This window comes from Centroberyx gerrardi, chromosome 17 (genome assembly GCF_048128805.1).
Source record: "Centroberyx gerrardi isolate f3 chromosome 17, fCenGer3.hap1.cur.20231027, whole genome shotgun sequence".
Taxonomy (NCBI): Eukaryota; Metazoa; Chordata; class Actinopteri; order Beryciformes; family Berycidae; genus Centroberyx; species Centroberyx gerrardi.
The window spans coordinates 11598018-11620730 of NC_136013.1; the positions used below are offsets into that span (position 1 = coordinate 11598018).

At 44.1% G+C, this 22713-nt stretch overlaps 2 protein-coding genes across 2 annotated transcripts; one reads left to right on the forward strand and one right to left on the reverse strand.

The window, feature by feature from the left end:
* Positions 1-420: 420 nt before the first annotated feature.
* Positions 421-5070, reverse strand: vgll2b (vestigial-like family member 2b). Its single transcript, XM_071910217.2, has 4 exons — positions 4984-5070; positions 4143-4485; positions 1178-1624; positions 421-464 (listed from the first exon to the last, which is right to left on the reverse strand). The coding sequence occupies exons 1-4, from the start codon at positions 5068-5070 to the stop codon at positions 421-423; spliced, it is 921 nt and encodes a 306-aa protein (XP_071766318.2).
* A 7374-nt stretch (positions 5071-12444) lies between these two features.
* On the forward strand, positions 12445-21716 carry ythdf2 (YTH N6-methyladenosine RNA binding protein F2). The gene is made up of 6 exons (XM_071910199.2): positions 12445-12596; positions 12821-12845; positions 14166-14245; positions 15806-17503; positions 19653-19718; positions 20113-21716. Exons 1-6 carry the CDS (start codon positions 12570-12572, stop codon positions 20134-20136), a joined length of 1920 nt encoding a protein of 639 aa, XP_071766300.2. The 5' UTR covers positions 12445-12569; the 3' UTR covers positions 20137-21716.
* Positions 21717-22713: the final 997 nt, after the last annotated feature.

The following is a 22713-nucleotide window of genomic DNA, read 5'->3' on the forward strand; positions in this document are numbered from 1 at the left end:
AGGTCTGTGCTGCACCGGCAGTGAGAGAGAGAGAGAGAGAGGGAGAGAGAGGGAGAGAGACATAGCGAGGGAGTGGGGGAGATGAGGAAAAGAGTGGAACAGCACAGGTTATAGACAGTGACACTCTCTCTGTTTCTCTCTCTCTCTCTCTCTCTCTCCCTCTCTCTCTCTCCCCTTTATCTCCATGGTGCACACACGTCGACCTGGAGCAAGGCTGTATACTGGCAGGGGAGGCCAGCAGCTGAGAGAGGGGGGTGGAGAGATGGGGATGGAGTGTGTGTGTGGTGGTGGTGGTGGTGGGGTGGTGGTGGTGGTGGTGGTGGGGGGGGGGGGATAAAGGGACACGCTGCTTCAATAGAGGAGCAGGTCCAGAGACTAATTGGATCTGGTAATGGCTGGTCAATGTGACTGAAGGGCTCGTTAGAACCAGTACAGCTCCTTGCCTTTCTTGTGGTGCTGGAGGCCTGAGAGAAAAGGACAAGGAAACAATGAGGAGGACAATGGCAAACAATGGAACACAGGTTGTCATGGAACCTACTTCTGCCAAACATCCTGTTAGAGGCAGAAGAAAGAGACCTTCTGTGATGATTATGATGTATGTGTGTGTGTGTGTGTGTGTGTGTGTGTGTGTATGCGCGCATGAGTGTATGTGGAGAGGGGGTGGTGGTCGAAATTATGTCTGTGTGCATCTGTGTGTGTGCGTGTGTGTATGTGTGTGTGATGTGGGCATTATATTTGATGCAATAATATCAATACTCATAAATCAGAATGCCTGGAGTAATGTGTTAAAGCAATGAATTAACTTTAAATGGGCAAATCAGCACACTGACACATGACAAGCATGCTCTTAGCTTGTTCTTCTTGTATATTTAATGATCGAGGCACCAGGGGGACATTTTTCTGTCACAGAATCCTCCCCTGGGCTCCACGGTCATCCAAGGAATGTCAATGTCACCTCATGAACGTCACTGTTCAGAATGTCTTTTGCCACAAGCATTTGAACTTGCCATTTGCATTGGTCTACACTGCTGTTGAGAGTTGGTTAATGTTTTTTTTAATTTTTCTGATCATATCTGTAATGATTACAAATAACCTGTAAACTGTAAATTTCTAGTGGAGCAAACACTTGTACTCTCCATACATAAAGTGCCAAAAGCTGTCAAGCTGGGTTGTGTACCTGCGTCCATGTTGAGGGCCAGGGTCTGGCTGACGTCTCCCGGGGGCAGCAGGCCGGGCCAGGAGGGGCTGGGCTCCAGCTTGCTCACCTCATAGTGGCCAGGCAGGGCTTGCAGGTGAGCGGGCCGCACCGCAGGCATGAGCAGGGGCCCGTAGTGGGGCTCCAGGGCCGAGGGTGAGTACAGTTCGTGGAGCGGCCTCGGGGGCCCGTAGGCCTGCGCCTGGGGGTAGCCCCAGCTCTCAGGCGCGTGAGGGTGGGAGTGAGGGTGGGCGTGCGGGTGAGGATGGGGGTGCGGGTGCGGCAGGCCGGGGTGAAGCCCTGATGCATATGGGTCCATGGAATAGGAGGGCGCTCCCGTGTCACAGTGGGAGCGACTATGAGGCGAGGAGTAGTTACTGTCCCAGAAGGAAGGGGGGAAGCTTCGCCGACTGCTAGGTGAAGGGGTATCTGATGGAGGGAGGGAGAGAGGGGGCAGGGGGGTAAACAACGATCAAATTCAGGCCGAGTCACGCACCATTGTAACAACTGTGCAGTGAATCACTTGATTTATAGACACAAATGGAAAGGCTGGAGCTGGGCGAGCGGAGCAACTCATGCTAAAACATAGATGTCACTCACATGACTGCTACACCCTCTGGCCCAGATATCTTCCCCATTGGATCATACTGACAAACAGTCCTAGCCCCAACAAGACACAGAAATAAATACAACCGCGTTCTAGTAGAGAGAGAGAGAGAGAGAGAGAGAGAGAGACAGACAGAGGGAGGGAGGGAGGGAGAGAGAAGAAGAGAGAAAGGTAGAAAGAGAGACATCCCTATATCCTAGCAGTCTATATAAGGCAGAAGCTTTGACCTGGAGTGGGGCACCAGGCTCACAGTGCCTTAAATCACTTGTTGTGGCGACATCTCTCACTCTCATGTCAGCCCAAGTCTCACAACACACTCATGCACACACACACACACACACACACACGCAACTTTGGCCCTATGCTAGCACCCGCTGTCCCTCTCTTGTGTCTCCTGCCCCCCCACCTGTTGTTTTCTCTGCTCCCCCCTCTCCTCGCCCTCGACAGAATGTCAGCGAGCCATTTTATGTTTTTAGCAGTATACTTTTATATTTAGATATTCCACTGAAAAAAGACACCGTCCGGCACCCTGAGCGGTTGTGTTGCCTTCTACCCCGTATCACACAGACCACAGCATATATAAATCAGAGCGGCAGGCAGGCGAGCGACTGAGCAACCATTGTGGGGCAAGAGCTGGAGCCAGAGTCAGAATGGCAGCCGCGGAGCCGTTTGAAGGGGATATGCCGGCGAGGCTGTGCGCTTACGGCCATGTATAAACATAGTATCTGTTGTGAGGCAGGAAGCGTGTCTGGGTGCCGAAATGAAGACGTGCAACTGGACTAGGAAAGAGACGGACAGAGAAAGAAAAAGAGTAGAGGCTATAGGCCCTACATGGATATACTAGGGACATCAGCAGGCTGCTGGCAGAGTGACACTTCAAAACAATAAATGTTTGACTTTGTGTTTTGGTGTAATTGTAAAGATTGCAAGCAAAAAGCACATCTTAAAATCATATTGCTAATTTTAAACTGGATTTGAAGCATTTGAGATTAATAATTACATGTTTTTTTGGGGGGTCATTAAGCAAATTTACAAACCTCCTTCATGATTGACATTGGATTATTAATCCCATAGTGTTTGTGCTGGTAAGGTTACCAAGCCACATACTACATAGAGTAATGTAATGTCTATACCTCCAGCCTAGATATCCAAAGCTGGCTATCATTTTTGGATGAATGATTTTTTTTTTTTTCCAAAAAACTTACTCCTAACCATACAAAAGAGTGTGTATGCACACTGTGGCTTGACTTTAAAGTTTTACCTTTACCACAGTCATGGAAGTCCTTTTTGACTGCTAACAGCTCCTGACCTTCCTGACCTCTGACCCCTACGCCCTGACCTCTCCAGAGACAACAGTTCCACCAGGCAGCCCTTCAGTCCTGTCACCTGATCACATCACCTGTCTGCCGCTCTGCTGTGCTCTGCAGAACTGTCACCTCACCCTGTGTGGCCTCGAAAGCAAGCGCAGGACACCAGACAGACAACTGTGGCACCTATGCTTACTTAAATGAATGGAATATATGCAAGCAGGGATGTAGTGGAGGGTAAAGTCACCTAAACTGAGTTTACCCACCTTTTTTATGCTGATATGAATCCTCGTAACATAAATTCATTGTATACATCATACAAGGTAGGATTAACTGGTGTGAGTAACATCAGGAGAGGGTCTCTGCTTTTATGACAATAGAATTGTTTTTTTATGTTGGTGGTTTTTTTTTCCTTATGATGGTTACAGACTGGTCACATCTTTCTAATGCCTGACACTAATGTTTTTTAATTTGTCTTATTGTATGTTTCTATTGTATATTTAACAATGTTTTTGTGTTGTTTTTTGTGGACAATAAAGTCCTCTTCTATTCTATTCTATTCTATTCTATTCTATTCTATTCTATAGTTTACTCACATTTTAATTTACCACTACATCACTACATATATTTATTGTATGTTTCTATTGTATATCCAACTATGTTTTTGTGTTGTTTTTTGTGGACAATAAAGTTCTATTCTATTCTATTCTATTCTATTGTTTACTCAAATTTTTATTTACCACTACATGTACTGTATCTAACCCATATAGCATTATGGTAAAGCTCTCCATTAAAATGCATTGTGCACAGACAATTTAAATGCATATTTCTATGAATATGGAAACGAAAAGCAATTTAGAAGTCCAAGTGTGTGTTTGTGTATGCCAGGGTGCACACCTGTTTTTGTATGAATAATGTGTGTGTGTGTTTGATGTGCATCCATGCGTGCGTGTGTGTGTGTGTGTGTGTGTGTGTGTGTGTGTGTGTGTGTGTGTGTGTGTGTGCGCGCGCGCGCGCGCGCTCCCTGCTGTACCTGTGCCCTGATGGTCTGCTGCCCGCCGTTTGCCCTCTCCATCCATGTAGGAGCTGAGCGCCCTGGAGAAGTGCTCGTCCACCACGCTGCTGATGTCTCCCTGGTAGTAGGTGAAGAGGACGCAGCGCGACGTCAGGTACTCTGCCTCGGGGGCCTCCTGCTTCTCCTTGGGGCCCTCCTCTGGCCGCGAAGCCGCAGGCGTGTAGGAAGAAGAGGAAGAGGAGGATGAAGAGGAAGAGGTTGATCCTCCAGCGCCCGGGCCCCCAGACACCCCCTCGGGACCCCTGGGAGCGTCCATAAAGTCCCGGCAGTGAGAAGAAGCGCTGCTCAGACCGATGGGTGCCTGCCGGGGGAGGGAGGAGGAGGAGGGGGTACGGGGTTAAGACAGGTGTTGCAGAGGACAGATCAGGAGCTGTCTGTGAGACATATTGACATAATGTTTTTCTTTGTGTGTGGCAGCGTGTTTGTATGTGCGTGCGTCCGTCCGTGCATGTGTACGTGTACGTATGAGGGTAAGAGTTTTGTGGGTAGCCTACAAGTGTTCTTTGCTTGGTATGGAGCAAACATGAATTCCATAGATTAAGCAACAGCACGGTAACAAAAAAAGAAAGAAAAGAAAAAAGAAAGAAAATATCATTAACCCAACAAGACCACATGGAATTTCTTTCTATAACGAATTTTACGTCTGGTTATTTGCTTTTACGCACAGGCAGCGTTCCTTACATAAACTAAAAAATCCCCCAACTATAACCATCACCCCCACTTTAACGCTAAGAGTCGGAATAACAATAATAACAGCAAAAATAATAGGAAAACATTTGAAAAATTATTCACTCCCTACCTGTAAGCTATTGATAAAAGCAGGAGCAGTCGGTGCGTACGGTGCGTAATGTCCATAGGCTGGGTACATAACATCCAAACAGCTCATGGTAAATGAGCGGCGTCCTCACTGTTCTGTGGAAACCGACCTTGCCGAGAGAGACAGCGACAACATTCCGTTTATTTCCCGCAGAGAAATGGGCTCGGTGGTCACTGGTCAATGCGAAAAAGCCCGTGCCAGACTCGACATAGTCCCCCCAGAAAGAGCGCACCTCTCTGCTCTCTGTATGCGCCACGACAGCTGCGGTAGCAAAATGTGGTGAGGTTTATGGAGCAGGCATGAGGGTGTCCTGTCCTGTACATCTCTCTGTCAACCCCTCCCACCTTTAACAACCCCCCACCCCACACCCCCCAAACCACCACCAACACTCCCACTACCACCACCACCATTACAAAAACTACAACTAGCCATTATTGATCACACACAAGCAGACTGATGATTGCCTACCAGCCCATATAAAATTACATAGCCTAACATATAGGCTAGATTAAAATGGTCTGACAGTGCATGTTAGTTGTCAAGAGAATATAGTCTGAAATACTAAATTTCTACAAGCATTTACTATTTTCTGGCAAGGCTGGAGGCAACTTGATTAGTACTTATGTATCTATATGGTCTATAACTTGGTATATATTAAAGGTTATAGAATGTCAGGCAAATCTAGGCTCTACACATCCAGTTCCAAATAGATTTGGATGAAGTCATTGAGCTTTATTAACAGCCACACAACGATGAACACATGATGCAAGTGATTCAATGATTTTTTATTTCTATCCATGTACTGTAGATACTTGAAAACTTTGAGCTCAGTCCAAGCTGAAAGTGTATCCATGGTCTTAAAACAGCCATCGGTTGCCAAGTAAACCTTCAAGTCATCTGAAGTATTTAGTGTGTTCCCAGAGTGACACATAGGTGTCAACTATAGGTTGCATACACTGGTCATACCAGCATCGGGGAGAAAGGGACTCTGCACAAATCCATGACAAATTATCACCTATCAGTAGCGCAAACAAAAAGATATTTTCACACACACACACAAACATACCTACATGCACAATCACACACACCACAGGTACATGCAGGAACTCATCATGCGTCTGCGTACAACAACGACTGAGAACGTATCCTCTAAAAGATTAAGCCATGATAACAACACCCAGTAAGATGCAATCTCCATTAAGGTGTAGCCTATGTTTCTTGTTTTAAGAGTTTACAGGTGCTTGTTGTTTGGGCATGCCAGTCTTTTTGACAGGCACTTTAGAACGCCTGGGAGAATAGTGTGGAAAATTTGCAGAATTCCATGGACGAGTGTCAGATGAGGTGGAATGTCTCTGATGTATGTGAGCGGACGAGCTCCCTGGGAAGTTACATCGTCCCTCTGCTACGTTCTCTGGATGGAGAACATGACCAACATCTCGCTATGCATACATCACACATAGTATGAATAACTAGTAGCTATTGGCATGTTAATGAATCAAACATGCTCTTAAATAGCAGTGGATGAAAGTGACATGTGATGCGTTTGCTCCCACTTGTTCTGCCCTACTCTTGCATCAATGTTTTGATAAAGATTTACGCATGCTGATGGCATACTGTAAAATATATATTGCCAGTTTCTCAAACTATCATCAGATCTCAAATATTTTGGATAGATTGCACTTTGTAAATGCACTTTACAAATGGATCAATCTTAGGAGCTCACATCAACACAGAGTAAATATTTCCAGATTTTTTGGGGGCCAACATTACTTCAGTCCATATTGCCCTTGTTGCATGATGTGCATTATGGGCTAGTAGAGCTATATACATACAGGGTAATGCAGGGCAGTCAGGCAGTCAGGGGAGATAGAGAGTGATGCAATGCTGGAAAGCTCACAGTTACACCAGCGTGATCAACAGCTGCAGCTGACGGAAGGGAAGGGAAACCACTATTAGTATTAATGGCCATGACTAAATTTCTCTCTGTCTGTCTCTCCCTCTCTGTCTCTCTCGCTCCCTTCCTCTCTCCTTCCCTTCTCTCTCTCCCTCCCTCTCTCTCTCTCTCTCTCTCTCTCTCTCTTTCCCTCTCTCCCCCTTGTCTTCCCCAGTGATACATGCACCTCTTCTCTCCTTAACCACCCTGTCCTCCCCCTGGAACGGCCACCCTCTACTGTCATTTGTGTGTGTGTCTGTGTGTATGTGCGCATGTGTGAATGTGTGTGTGTGCTGCTGATGGTTTGTGCGCATGTACACACTGCAACACTTGCTGTCGAGTGACCAAACTAGGAAGAGGGCAAGAGGGACGACCGGCTAACAGAAACACAACAGAGATCCAACCAGAGTCCAAACCCAAATCAGTCAGTGGATCTGTGTTTGTCTAGTCAATGATACTGTACTGTGCATGCTAAAATCTTTGCATGTGAAGAACAGTATGTGCAGCAGTCTACAGTTGCTCTTGTGTGTGTGTGTGTGTGTGTGTGTGTGTGTGTGTGTGCGCGCGCATATGTGCGTGTGTGTGTCTGTGTGTCTACATTTACGTGTATATGCTGAAAATAAACACAGGTTACATCACTCCCTGTGACCCTGCAGCACATCTAGGCCCCGCCCCTCTTAAAAGAGGTCTGACCAGACAAACTCTCTCATTGGCTGGGATGTTGCAGGCCAGTTGAGGTAATAATGGCAACCCGGTTTTATTTAGACCACTATTCACATTGCAACACCACCATGAATAGTTTATACTCTATGCTAGAAATACCTATGAGGACATTAAATAAGTAAGTAGCTGCACCCAAGTGAATTTATCCCTTTTAAATGACCATCAAGGTAAAACTGTTATTGTAAAAAAAAAAAAAAAAGATGTGAACAAAGAACCAAGTATCTAAATGCAAATCAGAGCATATGTTTCAGAATGTGATCACTAAGCATATGGTGGTGGTCCATAACGTGGGGCTTGTTGGGATATAAACCCGAAACCGTTTAAGCTACCTCCTGAAACAACAAGGCCTTTATTAAGGTCTCAGTCTGGCTTGGTCCCAAGGGGGTCGGACCCCAGGATTCCACTGTTGTTTATATGCCTCGATGTGTGTGTGTGTGTGTGTGTGTGCGTGTGTGCGTGTGTGTGTATATGTCTTGGACAGAGATGTACAGCTGCCCCGTTGTCCAGTTCCACACAAACTCATCTCAGCTGTTCAAAATCATCACTAAGTGTCATCTGACACACACACACACACACAAAGGCCCACATATGGACAGGTCTGGCTCATTCATCCCTCTACACAAATGTTGGTGATAAATCCTCTGTGATAGAATGTGCAAGTGTGCGGCTATTTTCTTCCTAAAACAACTCACTCATTGTCCACATAGACCACCAGGACCTCAGGATTCTAGAAACTTGAATCTAGAACTCAGTGAAATAACATTTAAATTCTAAAGAATCTAAGAAGAATTCTAAGAATTGAAGAATTTAAAGGTCCAGTGCAATGAGAATTGCAGGTCTCTATTTCATGGTATAAATTAACAAAGGACTCTTTCCCTCCGGTCGTCAACAAAATCAAAAGGATGTCACCTCCACACAAGTTTTAAAGATTGTTCTGATTGGTTGACAGCATAGTTAATGAGATGCCCCATATAGTCTGTCCATATAGTCTGTCAGACAATAGCCAGCCAGCTACTTGCCAAACTAGCCAAAATCTCTGTGCCTCCATTGTCGCTGGGTGCCGAAGAACACTGGATATTTGTTTCCCAAAGATAGAAATATTGTCATGCAGTGGAAGGTTAGACTCTCATTCAGTCCTACAAGCTTTGTACCATCTAACCATCAAAAAAATCATTACACTGGATCGTTAGATTTTGCTTAGAAAATAAAATAATACAAGTTTCTCTGGGTTCTTATATGGAAGCTTTAAGTGAGGCAAGACATCTAGGAAGAATGAAACAGAGCAGCAACAAATCTCAGCAATCTCAACTGTCATTATTAAAAGGAAACAACTTACACACACTGGACCATACCACACACACACACACACACACACACACACACACACACACACACACAGTCTTACTTAAGTCACTTTTGGGGTATTTACATAGACTTACATTCATTTCCTGGAGACTTACCCTAACCCTAACCATAACCACTACTTGCCTAAACCTAACCCTTACCCTAACCTTAACCTAACCCTAACCTTAACCACTGACCCAAAAATCAGCTTTTGTCCCCAATTGCACAAGCCGTCCCCAATCAACTGGTCTTAAGTCTGGTGTGTGTCCCTGAAAGTGACTTAAGTCATACCCACACACACACACACACACACACTGAGCCTCACAGGTAAATACACTCATTGGCCACTGTTTATTAAAGGCTAACCCTCTGAAACGGACAGAATGTGAATTAACAGCATCCTCTGAGAGGCTGACAAGTGCTACATTCCTAACATCCTATTACTGAGAGTATCCTGCCGCCACACTGCTGCTGGGTCACCGGAGTTATATACACACAATCACAAATTCACACACACACACACACACACACACACACACACACATACAAACACGCATACGCACACACACAAATGTACAGTCAAACGAACACGTACAAACTCATAAAAGACGCATGCAGAAACACTGATCTAGGCATGAGAGATTGTCACCTTCCCGCCTGACATTCCTCCTCCGGTGTGCCAGAGGGGGCTGTGCTGGAAGGTTAGAAGGGCACTATGGGTGGCAGCGGGTGGAGCAAAAAGAGAGGCGGAGGGTGGATGGAGGGCAGAATCACAAATTTGGCATGTCACATGGTCAAACAGGGAAGATTTACGACTGATCAGGTTCCACATCGGCCGCATGGTGTTGTGGCCTCAGAATGTCAGGTATGGGAGTGAGATCAGACTCCAGCTTTAGTTCGTACACCCTTTCTGGCAACTGCGCCCACTGTGGCTGGCTGAAGATGGCGGTGTCATCGGTGGTTGGTGAGGGGGACACGGCCGTTCTTTCTCTGGCCTTTTACATCTTCCTGGGTGTGTGGATTTAGATGGCTCTGAATCTCCAGGGTAGCCTTCTCATGGCGTGCATGCAAATGTACATGCAGAGTCTAGCGTTTCAGCAAATGCTGGCAAGGCTATAGTGAGACATGAGTGAGAGGGGAGAAGTACCGTGTTCAAGGGAAAAAAGGAGGGAACAGTGGCAGAGAGAGACATACTCGAACTGATAGAGACTTGGGGTGGGATTAGTTTAACAAATAAAAAAAGATATGGATGCAGGAGCAAAACAGATCAGGGACAATCATTGAAACTGCAAAAAAAAAACAAGACAGACCCCCTTCTTTCTCTCTCTTTATTTCTCCCTCTACAGTCGGGGAGCCATGATTTACTCACCGGTGACATCATGGAGACCACAGCTATTTTTATTGGCTGGTAAACGGCCAGCTCTTCTCCACGCTACGCCACCTGTCCAATCCGCTCCAGTCAACAAGCCCCTGGGAAAAAAGTCAAGCACCCAAAAATGATTGAGAGTTGAAAGGAGGAATATGATACATGCATGCCATGCTACTGTCCTGGGCATGTTTCACAAGTTAGATGTCTTGTCGCTGCTACTGCTTTGCCATCCCCTATTTGCCAGTGTTAGTCACATACTGGGTGCATCCACTGAGCACATTCCACCATGTTCACCCCATAATTAAAATCTCACTCTTATACACACTTCTATGTCTTGTTCTGTGGTTCTAGTAGCGTCACTCAGGAGGACACACTTTGGAAGTTGTGCACATGAATTTTAAATATAATACCCACCTGTTGAAGCAGCCTCATGATCTACACTATGCTCCGCTTCCATGTCCTCCCCCAAGGGGTTTCAGTGTGTGTGTGTGTGTGTGTGTGTGTGTGTGTATGTGTGTCCAAGGGTGGGGTTATTCCTGGCCCTGTGTCCTGTGTTCTTAGGTGCCATTCGGTCACATGCCATCTGACCAACCCTTGGCCCTGAAAAACGATAAGTAGCCGGAGGGGGATCATCATATAACCCCCCGGCCCTGCATGATGTCAGCTCTTAACATTCTGATAGGCCCGTTTGGGGAACTGTAAACTGGTGAAGAGGGAAAAGAATGACAGCAAACAATACCACTGCCCCAGATACAAGATGGAAGTGTTGATTAAAGAAACACATTAAAATATATGATTAGTTGAGGTGTCAGTACATATTTTTATTGTTGATAGCTTTCAGTAGGCATGAACAAAATGCTAATAGTGAAAATCTGCCTAATTGCCTCTGTTTACAAAGACATCCAAAAGTCTTGTCAGACAAAAGAAATGATAGACATAGAAAATCTAATATATTCTGTTTTGATGTTAGCAGGGATTTTGAATGAGGAGGTATGGTTTATAAAGGCTGACTCAAACTAAGAAGATATAAGACACTTCTCATTAGCCTCAGAATGGCCAACGCTTGGTTGGATATAGGTGACAACAGCATTTCACAAATGAATAGCTTATAAATCACAATTTAACACCCATGAGAGGATCTGCTAATGAGATGTCTTTCAATGTGTGTGTGTGTTTGTTTGTGTGTGTGTGCGTGTGTGTGTGTGTGTGTGTGTGTGTGTTTGTTTGTTTGGTTGTGTGTGTGTGTGTGTGTGTGTGTGTAAAGTGCTAGAATTCCTTTTAGAATGATTCAAAATAAGATAAATGAGAAAGTCCTGAATGGTCATGTGTGATAATTGCACATCACACAGAGGCACACTCTACTCTTGACCTGACTTCACTCATAAATTCATGACAGTGACGAGGAGTCCACCTTGTGGCATGGGCATGAAATGGCACGCTGAAAGGAAACATGCTGCCAATTAGGCAAGAATGCTGTCTCAAACACCTGCTCTCTGTCTAATGGGAAATACCTGGTATTCAAATTTGTTTTCATATAGCCTACCTTACTGTATTTTCCCTTACTGCCAGACACAGAGGAGAAGAGTTTTGTCATTTGTGATGCCTCGCCATGCAGAGCTCCACTGACAATGAATTGGAAAGCATAGAAATGTGATTGTAGCAATAACAATAAAAGAAAAAAATAACAATAAAAAAGATTTAAACTACTAAAATGTGATTGTGTTAGCACACAGATGATTTTCTGGGGATATGGGGTTACATTTTCTTGTTAAAAAGTGTTACCACTACTATTTAATAAACTTCAAATAGCTCAAAAAAGTTATAAAAAAACGATAAAAGGTATCAATATTATAGAGCAGTTAATGGGATGCTGACGAGGTTTTTGTTTTAATTTAACATGGATATCATACACTGACTTAGATACTGCTGTTAAAAATACCCAACTAGTAAACTTGGTTCCTCCACGCCACTGGGGGGCGCATGTCCGTTGTAAATAAATGCCATCGTGGGTTGACGAGGGCCGCCCAGCCATGTTGAGGAGTCTGTCAAGCAAATTGCAGCCCGCCATTGTGTAGAAACCAGGCTCTGTAGAGAGATAGGGGCACTTGGTTAAACTCTTCAATAGCTAGATAATTTCTACACCCTGCCGCTTTTATTTAGAAGCAAATATAGTTACACAGGCTCCAGGGGGGGAAAGACATGTCAGCCAGCCGCCTTCTTGAACAGGTAAAGAGAGGCACTTTCTGAACATTTACGAGGGCCAAATTCTCAGCATCGCGACGGCTAGCGAGGATAGCTTAGCACAGAGGCAGCGGCTCTGGCTCATAGTGCAGTAGGCCTGACCACCTGCTAAAGGGACTGACTGGTGAAAATATATCTCTTCATCTATTTTTTCCCCTTCCTCTCTTCTCATAAATCAAACCTTCATGAATCACCTGGACCCAATCCAGAGACCGAAAGGCCAAGCAAATAAAGGTAAGAACAAATCTTAGCTAACATTATCGACTTGTGTTGAGTGAATGCGGATATTTTGCGTGCGGTGCGCTTTGAAAATCTTGCGTGCTCTGATGCGATAGTATCCTAGCTTGTTAGCAAACAGGCGAATCTATTGCTAGCTATATTTAACTATTTTCGCCGTTAATTGCTCCCGCGCTGAACCAAGGCACCACATTATGTGCTTTTACGTTGTATTCTACTATTTTTCAACCCTTTACCTACTGCTCGTGAGCTTCCTTTACAGCCCTGAAATGGCTCTCGTGAGGTGAGGATCTCTGTTAGCTAACAGTTGGCTAGCTAACGTTAGATGGCAACATGATACACGCCAGCATCCTTTTCCTGGTTTTATTTGCAACGTTTTATACTGCACTGACAGGTTCGACAGTAAACTCCCATCACTTAAAGTCTCTTTATATTGGCCACTCTGAAACATTCTTACAATGCTACGCTAAAAACATACATTTTACAGATACCAGCTTAGCAAGCTGGTTACTCAGCTAACGTTAGCCAAGTCCGTCATGATGAAAGGACTCTTGGCGCTCGTTAACATGGAGACGCTGCGCATTGCATGCAGCTAACCAGCTAGCTAGCGTGCTAACGTTAGCTGGTTGCTACCCTAACCTGAAAATGACACGTCTTCCGACATGCTTTTCCTGTATCCAAATGAGACTCTTGCTTACTCGTTAACTTGCCGTTCAGATCGGGTAGCTCATAAACATGCTTCACTGTTGTTTGCTGCCTGTGTGAACTTAAATGAGGCTGCCCAACGTTGCCTTATCCGAAAAGCTTTGAACGAACCTCATGTCATTCATAACAATATACCCGAGGACACTCCTGAACTCCTGATCACTCTTCACAAGACACTTAAGACTTAATTTAAGCTATATTTAACAGTAACCTCCTCTGTAGATCAACTCAGCTATGCTACATGGTACTTTATCTAGTTTTTGGAGGGCGCCCGCTGTGAATATCTTTTCATATGAGAATTGCTGCCACTATCTAACCAATGCCACGGAAAGTTGATATGTCAGGGGCTGATTCATCTTATTGTGTAAGTTCACGCTGTGTAATTAGCACGTTGACCAGTTGTAGTGTGTGATGTCTTATCATTCTTAGCTTTCTGGCTTTTCCTGTGAAAACTCATAAATAATTGCAGGGAGTGGTAGTGATGATTATGTAATGGGTGATGATGATGAAGAATGACTAGATAATGCACCAACATTATGTATCTCACCACTTCATCTCTGGTATCATACAAACTTTTATGCCTCTGTTCACATCACTGTATTTCTCTTTCAGTGCAAAACGGAGCTGTGACCCAAAAGGATACTTTGAATGATGATGAGTTCGAGCCTTACCTGAATACTCAGGCCAGACAGGTAAGATTTATCAACTCGACTGTGCATACAGGTGGCAGTCTTTTCTTACAATTCATCAATGACTGATGTACTCTCATAACTAAACAAAGGATTCTACAACTTTAAATCATCCACTGAAAAGTTATTAGGACATCTTTCCTAATATTTTACTTGCTCTTTTTAAGCCAGTCTCCCCTTCATCTCACTCACGATTGAAGCGGAGTTGATAGGTGAAATTAATATGGTATCGTAACTCACACCTTGATTTCACCTGTTCACTCTTTTTATATGAAAAGTATGTGGATCTATTTTTATGTACAATTATTTTAGGTAAATCAACACAAAAGCTTAGTTCTTCAAATCAGTAGCACCTGTGCAGTTGTACTTGTAGTGTTGCTCAAAGTCCTAAACTATTGAGGGGGTTTTATTGTTATGTTCTTACCTAGTTGGTAATTCCAGTAATGGGATACTGGAGAATAAGATGCCGATCCTGTTGAACAGCTTTCACAGTTAATAGTGTTATTTAGAGTTCCTGAGCAGACATGGGTCAAATAATTATTTGAAATACTTCTCAGTTTCTCAGTCTTCTTCAGTTTTTTAGTCAACCTCAAGTGCCAGGTCAGTGGGGTTTCCCTTTTAGTACCACACTGTTTTCAGCTGTGTCCATTAGTGGCACGTTATTTTGATGCTAGTGACTCCATTGCTAAACCCAGTAATAAATGGGATATGGTGTTTACATGCCAGAATATACTAATATCGTCATATCCCAGCTAGCATATTCAGGATATGGGCTTATCCTGGTTATTGTAATCGGCATATGGTGTCTAACTCATAAATGGAATGTTTGAATATCCCAAATACAAATGGAATATTAATGTGCATGTAAACACACTCAATCAGTGCAAGACAATACCCCCAAAGATTTTTTGACCAGCTTCAGTAGTTCTTTATGCCAGAATGTTGAACAGAAGTTCATCATTCAATTCCAATAAGCCTTGAAGTTAATTACAGATGGTTTGCCCTCAAGGGATTTGTTGGTCTGGCTTTTTTAACAACTGAAGGAAATTTCTCTGCCAGAAGATTAATAGGCACACTTTTAAACTATTTTGTTTAATGGCCTTTGATTGTTGCCTCTTAACTGTGCGGTAGATGGGGTTGCCCTGCTGTAGTAATGGACTTGCTGTCTGAGAAGTGGGTTGTAGAAGAAAAGAATGGAGCCCGTATGCTCCTCCAGTCAAAAGAATGCAGCATCCTTTTGTTCAAGAGACCATGTCACTGGTTTCCCCATACTTCAGTTCAGTGTTGTGCATTTAGAGGTTTAAGGGAGAAAAGTGTGACGAGGCTGGGGAAGCCACATCTTTTTTAGATGCATTGTGGTGTGGTGAATTTTTTTTTTTTTGCGTATTAAAATGAGCTGATATCTATGTCCATCTGTTAACTTGGTCTGACTTTTTCCATACTTATCAGACAGCAGCTTATCTGTTAACAGTTGATCTGTTTTAGGAAGCTGTATCTACTTGTTCTTAAGAACTGTTTTTTTTTTTCAAACTTGTCACTAAAACATGATCTCTTTCTATCTAGAGCAATGCCTATACGGCCATGTCGGACTCGTACATGCCCAGCTACTACAGCCCCTCCATAGGATTTTCCTACTCCCTGAATGAGGCAGCATGGTCCACAGGTGGGGACCCTCCTATGCCTTACCTGGCCTCCTATGGACAGCTGAGCAATGGGGAGCCCCACTACCTCCCGGACGCTATGTTTGGCCAGCCAGGCCCCCTGGGGAGCAACCCTTTCCTGGGCCAGCACGGCTTCAACTTCTTCCCCAGTGGCATCGACTTCTCGGCATGGGGCAATAGCAGCTCTCAGGGACAGTCGGGGACACCGCAGAGCTCTGGCTACAGCAGCAGCTATGCCTATGCCCCCAGCTCGCTCGGGGGTGCCATGATCGATGGACAGTCCCCATTTGCCCCTGCTGCCAATGAGCCCCTCAACAAGGCACCTGGTATGAACAGCCTTGACCAGGGCATGGCAGGGCTTAAGATTGGCGGTGCTGCCCCTGGTGGTAGTGGGGACATGGCTCCTAAGGTCGTCGGCTCTGGCTTACCTGGTGGGGGTCCCCTTGGCCCTGTATCATCTGTAGGACCCCCCAGCATGCCCCCCGTCTCTATTGCCCCTGCCAAGCCTGCCTCATGGGCAGATATTGCCAGCAAGCCAGCCAAGCCTCAACCCAAGCTGAAAACCAAGGGCGGCATGGCCGGTGCCAATTTGCCTCCTCCGCCCATCAAACACAACATGGACATCGGCACATGGGACAACAAGGGTACCATGCCTAAAGCTGCCACCCCTCAGCAGGTGCCCGCTATCCCCACCAACGGGCAGCCGCCCAATCAGGCCTCCCCCCAGCCCGGAGCTACTGCTGGGGGGACCCCACAACTGCCCCTCAGCAATGGACAGTTGGGCCCTCCTGTTGCCCAGATGGGGCAGCATCAGCTTCCACCCAATGGGCAGCCAGGGATGGCTCAGATGCCCCCACCTCCTCTCTCCCAGGGTCCCCCTCCTCCCCCAACCCAACAGCAGCAACCCTCTCAACCCACTCGCTGGGTCCCTCCGCGGAACCGGGCCAATGGGTTTGGGGATGCCGGTGGGGGCAGTACAGGCCAGTCGCCTCCCACCTCTTCAGGTGTGGGAGTGGTTCCGGGGGTCCCCTCGGAGCCTCACCCAGTCTTGGAGAAGTTGCGAATGGTCAACAACTACAACCCCAAGGACTTTGACTGGAATCCCAAGCAGGGCCGCGTGTTCATCATCAAGAGCTACTCTGAGGACGACATCCACCGCTCCATCAAGTACAACATCTGGTGCAGCACGGAGCACGGCAACAAGAGGCTCGATACGGCTTACCGTTCACTGGGTGGCAAAGGCCCGCTTTATCTCCTTTTCAGCGTCAATGGGAGTGGCCACTTCTGTGGCGTCGCAGAGATGCGCTCACCCGTGGACTACAACACATGTGCCGGCGTGTGGTCGCAGGACAAGTGGAAGGGTCGCTTTGATGTGCGCTGGATCTTCGTTAAGGACGTTCCCAACAGCCAGCTGAGGCACATCCGACTGGAGAACAACGAGAACAAGCCAGTGACCAACTCTCGGGACACGCAGGAGGTGCCATTGGACAAGGCCAGGCAGGTGCTGAAGATCATCGCTGGATACAAACACACCACCTCCATCTTCGACGACTTCTCTCACTACGAGAAGCGCCAGGAGGAGGAGGAGTGTGTGAAAAAGGTAACAACAAATTATTGTCTTGAATGAAGTGAGTGATAAAATAAAGCAATGAAAAACCAAACTTTATCTGCTTTGGAAACTTGTGTTGAAAGAAATGCACTATATGAAGCCTGTTGTGATTTGTGCGCACATTGTTGCTATTCACATTACTAAGGAATACAGGAGGATCTCTAGGGATTACAGTTGAATTGAGAGCACTTTTTCAGAACTCAGCATGATTGTACAAAGTAGGGTATGATATTTTTTCCTCATCAGTTCATTATTGTGGTGTTTATTTTTCTTCCATGTTGTAGAAATCTTACATGTATTGCCCTGCTATAAAATAGAATGTCCCCTGACTGGAGAGTTGAGTAACACCAGAAAATCATTTTGATTTTGATATTCACTCAAAGCTAATACTCATAAGATGAAAATCCTCTATTGGTAATATTCAATGTAATACATGAGAACATATTTGCTGATTGGTTTGCTTGTTGATACAGTTTGATAGCCTCTATTGTTCAGGGGTATGGGTCATATCTTTATAATATAATCAGTTGTGCAGCCTACTGAAGCTATGTGGAAATTATTTTTCATGCCTTACAATACGACTTACAATACACTGCAATGTGCAACCTCAAAGCTGTGGTTTTAAATGAAAAGGCTTGGTTTATTTTCATGTTGAACTTTAAGCATCAACCAAAGGAATAAAGAAAGTAAGAACAAGTCTGTACTGCACAACACATTGAATGCAAGTGATGCTTGTTTGCATTGCTCATGAATTTTTAATGGGCCGAAGTGAAAGCTTTGTCTAGTTGGGAACAGTTACTGATTAACATTGGCACAGTGATGTCATGCACACCTGTATTACACATTCTGCCACCCTTTCCTTAATTTGTCCCTCTATACAGGTAAAAAGTAGGCTAAGACAAATTAAAATTGGTTAGCTGTCTTTCTAACCTCAACAACATATGTTAATCTTCTGAAAATGGTCACATTTGCCTACTTGGTATTGGAGTGAGAACAAGTTCTACAACAGATTGTAGATAAAAGTTTATACATCTGAAAATGTGTTTCCAGTTAAACAGGTTTGTCCAAAGAATTTTTCAGTCGTTTAGTTGGAACTCCATATTGACTCCAATGTGTCTTTATCTGTTGGAGGTATGCAGTAGAAGGAAAAAATATATAGCATGTTAAAGCCATAAATTGTGCTACTGAAAGGTTACTGTTGAGTGCCTGAAAGCCAGCGTACTTGAGCATGAGAAGAGGGAAAAAGTGGCTTGGCCGGTATCCTGAAAGACATTTTAAGTGTTTTATGTATGGCTACAGATTTCATAGGGAATACATGGTTTATCTTTTTTTGCTTGCTTACTGAATGACACTAAACAGTGTGTTTGTAAGCAAACCAATATGGTGACAATGCAGCTATGATTATACCACAATTGAGATATTGGTCATGTAAATACCTTAATCTAATTAATTACTAACGGCTAATTATTGAACTTCAAAGTTGTAATCAAATAGTTTATTTTGCTTTTGAGATGTGGAATACTGTGCTTTTTAGTCACATTTTTCAGAGGCTTGCACAAACATGTATATGCATTGTCCAAGTAAACCCATCAGTTTTCAGGAGTTGCTCCTCTTGCCCAACTTGGTATTTAAGTTGTGAAATTGCTGATGTTTAGAACCAGTTTCCTTATTTACACCCAGCCTTCACACCTCAAGTCTAAGCAATGGATAACGTGCAGAAAAGTTACTCACAACAATGAAATGGTTGGCTTCGTTTATAGCATATAGGTGCGGATTAACTCTGCATCTCAGTATGTGATATTCCCCAAAAAAATTACTTTTTTCTTTCACTGCACACAAATGTAATCAAATATACTCAGATTTAGTTCAATAATTGTGTGTATGTAAAGGCTGTTGGTGTTTTTACAAATGTCTGTATGATGACATCTGTAGGCAGAACTGTAGCTTAATTTTTCGGTTGTGACCAGGTGTGGTTAATATGAGATTGTCATACCTTGATCAATACCCTCTGCAACTGCAAAGTGTAGACTGCTCTATGTGTATTGTTTTTAGGCCTACACTTGTGGAACATTTGTTTTGTTTTTCATAAATCCTTAATGGTTCAGCCCACACTCAGTTCTCACCGTTTCTTGTGTGGCAGGTGGAGGTCCAAGGCAGCGAGCCATATCCCAGCAACCCAAGCAACAGGAGTCATTACAGGCTTCAGGTAACTCACCTCATGCCTGGCCATATCCTGAAGGAATCCATATATTATTATTTAATATCTATGGGGAGAGTGCTGTTTGAAATCCTTTTTAGATAGACTCAGGGCTTGATTCTCACTCAGAATGTTGTGTAGAAATCAAACATCTATATCTATTTTTCTGCAATTGCTTTTTACAGCAGGGCAAGAGCTGTTAGGCCCTGTTTATGAGAAAGTGTAAATAAAGTAGAAGCTAGGGGGAGCTATGCACAGTTGACTCATTGGAAGCAGAGCTTGTAAGGATCCAGGGAAGCTGTAGTCTGCAAATATGTTGGATGTTGTCATTTTGTACAGTATATAACTTATTGTTTATCTGTTTCTGTGTGTGTGTGTGTGTGTGTGTGTGTGTCTGTTCTAGGAGCGCCAAGGACGTGTCAAGTAACAGTCAGCGCTTTGGGCAAAAGACTGCAATGGCCCCCCTTACCCCCTGTCCACCCCATCACATCCAGATCTCTAAGAAATTCTAATAGGGGTGAAGAATTAACCAAGGACAAAAAAAACTAAATGAAGACTTTCTTGATTTCTTTTGACTTTAAAGACTTACTTCGAACTTGTAGTAAAAAGAAAAGGAAACGAATATTCATAGGACTACAACTAAATGCATAGCATCCTTAGGTGAAATCTTTTTTGCCCCACCCCGTTCCACTACATATGCTTTTTTTTTTCTTTCCTTGTATGCCTCTTTTTTCTTTTCCTTTTTTTTTATGAAAGGATCATCCTCTGTTTTTACAGTCCAAGAGCAAGTCTGTAATTCTCACACAAACACACAAATCCAATAGAAATTTGTAGTGTTGGCTTACAGTAGTGTCCCAAAGTCAAGAATGGGCAGTTTGTCTCCTTTTCTTTGTAAACCCTCAACTCCCTGTCTTCTGAGAGAGCTCAAATCTTCCAGCCAGGACCCAGTGGAGTTTCCTCCTCAGTGGATGTTCATCGTAGGCGGGTGTCAACAGCACTCGCTCAAGAATTTGTTTCTTACATGCTTGCCATCTTTCGGTTACAAAGAGGACTACAGATATTCAGAATGGCCCTCTGCTTTTTTTTTTTTGTCTTTTTGCGTGTGTTGGGCGGAGTGTGTGTGTGTGTCGAAGGTAGGGTCTGGTGGAGGGGGAGAGGAAGAGTAGGGAAGGGAGTCATGAGTTTGAAAGCAGAAGAAATGTTAAGTTGATGAGCCTTGCTCAGTGTATAATTTTTATGGTGTACAAATTGGGGCCCTCTGTTAACAGTCTTTATTGGACTTATTTACCCTCTTTTTCTTTCTCTTGGACAAGTTCATTCATTGTTGCTATGAGCTGCTTTCTTGTTTTTTGTTTTTTCTCCTTCCTCCGTTTTCTAAAGACAGCGACGCGAGTGGCCTTGCCCCCACTCTTTCTATTAATCAGTTCAAAAGTAATAAATGTGGTATATTCAGCAGAACTGGTGTGCATTCCCCTTGTTTAACTGTGTAAAGCAGTTTTGTCATGCCGTGTGTCTGCATTCTTTTTTGTCTTCTTTTTTTCTTTTTTTTCCCAAAAAGGGTATATGAATGAACGTTTAATTTCCTGGTAACCTACATACTCAACCCACCCACTCCCCAACCTGACTTGATTCTCACCAATCTCCTCTGCACTTCTAACCACTCTACTTACCCCCCCACCCCCCCTTCTCCCCCGCACTCCCATCCTCCCATTTCTGACTGCTCAGCCAACCATACTATAATATCACAATCACAGCCTCCACCATTCTCTCAGAATGTCATTGTTGGTGAAAAAAAAAAAAAAAAACGCAAGGTCCTCTTTCAAAACTACTGGCTTTTATCTGTGGCATAATAAAGATGCTCCACAAAGTGAAGTGTGGGTTTTTTTTGTCCTTATTGACACAGATGACCCTGCTGTATCTGACTGCTTGTTTTGATCTTTCTTTTGCCTACAGCTGACTGAACCCTAACAAAAATAATATTCCTATTGGGAGTTACTACACAATAATGAATAAAAGGTGACCTTATAATATTTGGATGTTTTTTATGTTGTATTGGGCTACTATAGAAGCTTCTATGGCAATTTTTTTTTTACCTAAAGGAACTATGTGATATCTGGTCATTTTGCTGCAGTATACCAGTATGTACTGTATATATCCCTCTAAAATTTGTTATAGAATTGTCATAGTTGTTTTTTGTGTAAGGGAGTATAACCTGTACTCTCTGGACATGCAGCATCCTTTGGAAATGAGGTCACACCAGGCCGGGATGTGTTGACTTACACAATGGTTTTCTGAGTCAGGCCTGATTTATTGGATTTCAAAGGGATTTCACACTTGAATGGTAAGCAAATATATTAATGCACTCAATCATTGCTGCTGTGTGAATGCCAGATACTGTTGTGCACAGCTGAAACCGATGTGAAAGTTGTGAGAATGTGATGTCCTGCGGAAATATTGTTATGTTCCATGTATCAGTGCTGCACACAAGCCCCTGCAGGCTATAGGAAATGAACTACAATCCGCCATTTTCTATCCTGGGCAATGCGGGTGTACAGAACGAAACGGCCACACGAGGGCGACATGCCATTATTTATCGCTGTTCACTTTCCATCCTGACAGGAAGATGGGTTCTAAAAAGAGCCGGGTGTTCATGCGCTAGAGCAGTGGTTCCCAAGCAGAGGTCCTCCAGCAAAATATGCTCTAGTTCAATTTCAGTTTTGATTATTGATTAATTTTCTGATCACTCTCCCCACCGATTATCGAAACAGATTAAAAATGTTTTATATGGGAGTCCCCGGGACAAAACCTTACGGGAGTATTTGGTCCAAAGCATATTGATCTGGAGGTCCTTCATATAAAAACATTGGAAACCCTTACAGGCTATTTCTAAACTCCCAAAGAAGACGCAGATACACCGCCAAGACATTTTGTTGGGAAATAAACACATGGGAATATAGCATTTCAGATTAATTGTCACATGGAAGTTCTCAATAGATAGGCAACA

What these genes read in the sequence shown, in the direction of transcription:
- ythdf2 (XM_071910199.2), top strand. Translation starts at nt 12,570, where the DNA reads ATGTCAGCCAGCCGCCTTCTTGAACAG. An exon ending in TGAATACTCAGGCCAGACAG is followed by an intron (nt 14,246 to 15,805) that starts GTAAGATTTATC and finishes CTTTCTATCTAG; the next exon opens with AGCAATGCCTATACGGCCAT. An exon ending in GGAGTCATTACAGGCTTCAG is followed by an intron (nt 19,719 to 20,112) that starts GTAACTCACCTC and finishes TGTCTGTTCTAG; the next exon opens with GAGCGCCAAGGACGTGTCAA.
- vgll2b (XM_071910217.2), bottom strand. Translation starts at nt 5,070, where the DNA reads ATGAGCTGTTTGGATGTTATGTACCCAGCCTATGGACATTACGCACCG. An exon ending in AGCAGACCATCAGGGCACAG is followed by an intron (nt 1,625 to 4,142) that starts GTACAGCAGGGA and finishes TCCCTCCATCAG; the next exon opens with ATACCCCTTCACCTAGCAGT. An exon ending in GGCCCTCAACATGGACGCAG is followed by an intron (nt 465 to 1,177) that starts GTACACAACCCA and finishes CTTTTCTCTCAG; the next exon opens with GCCTCCAGCACCACAAGAAA.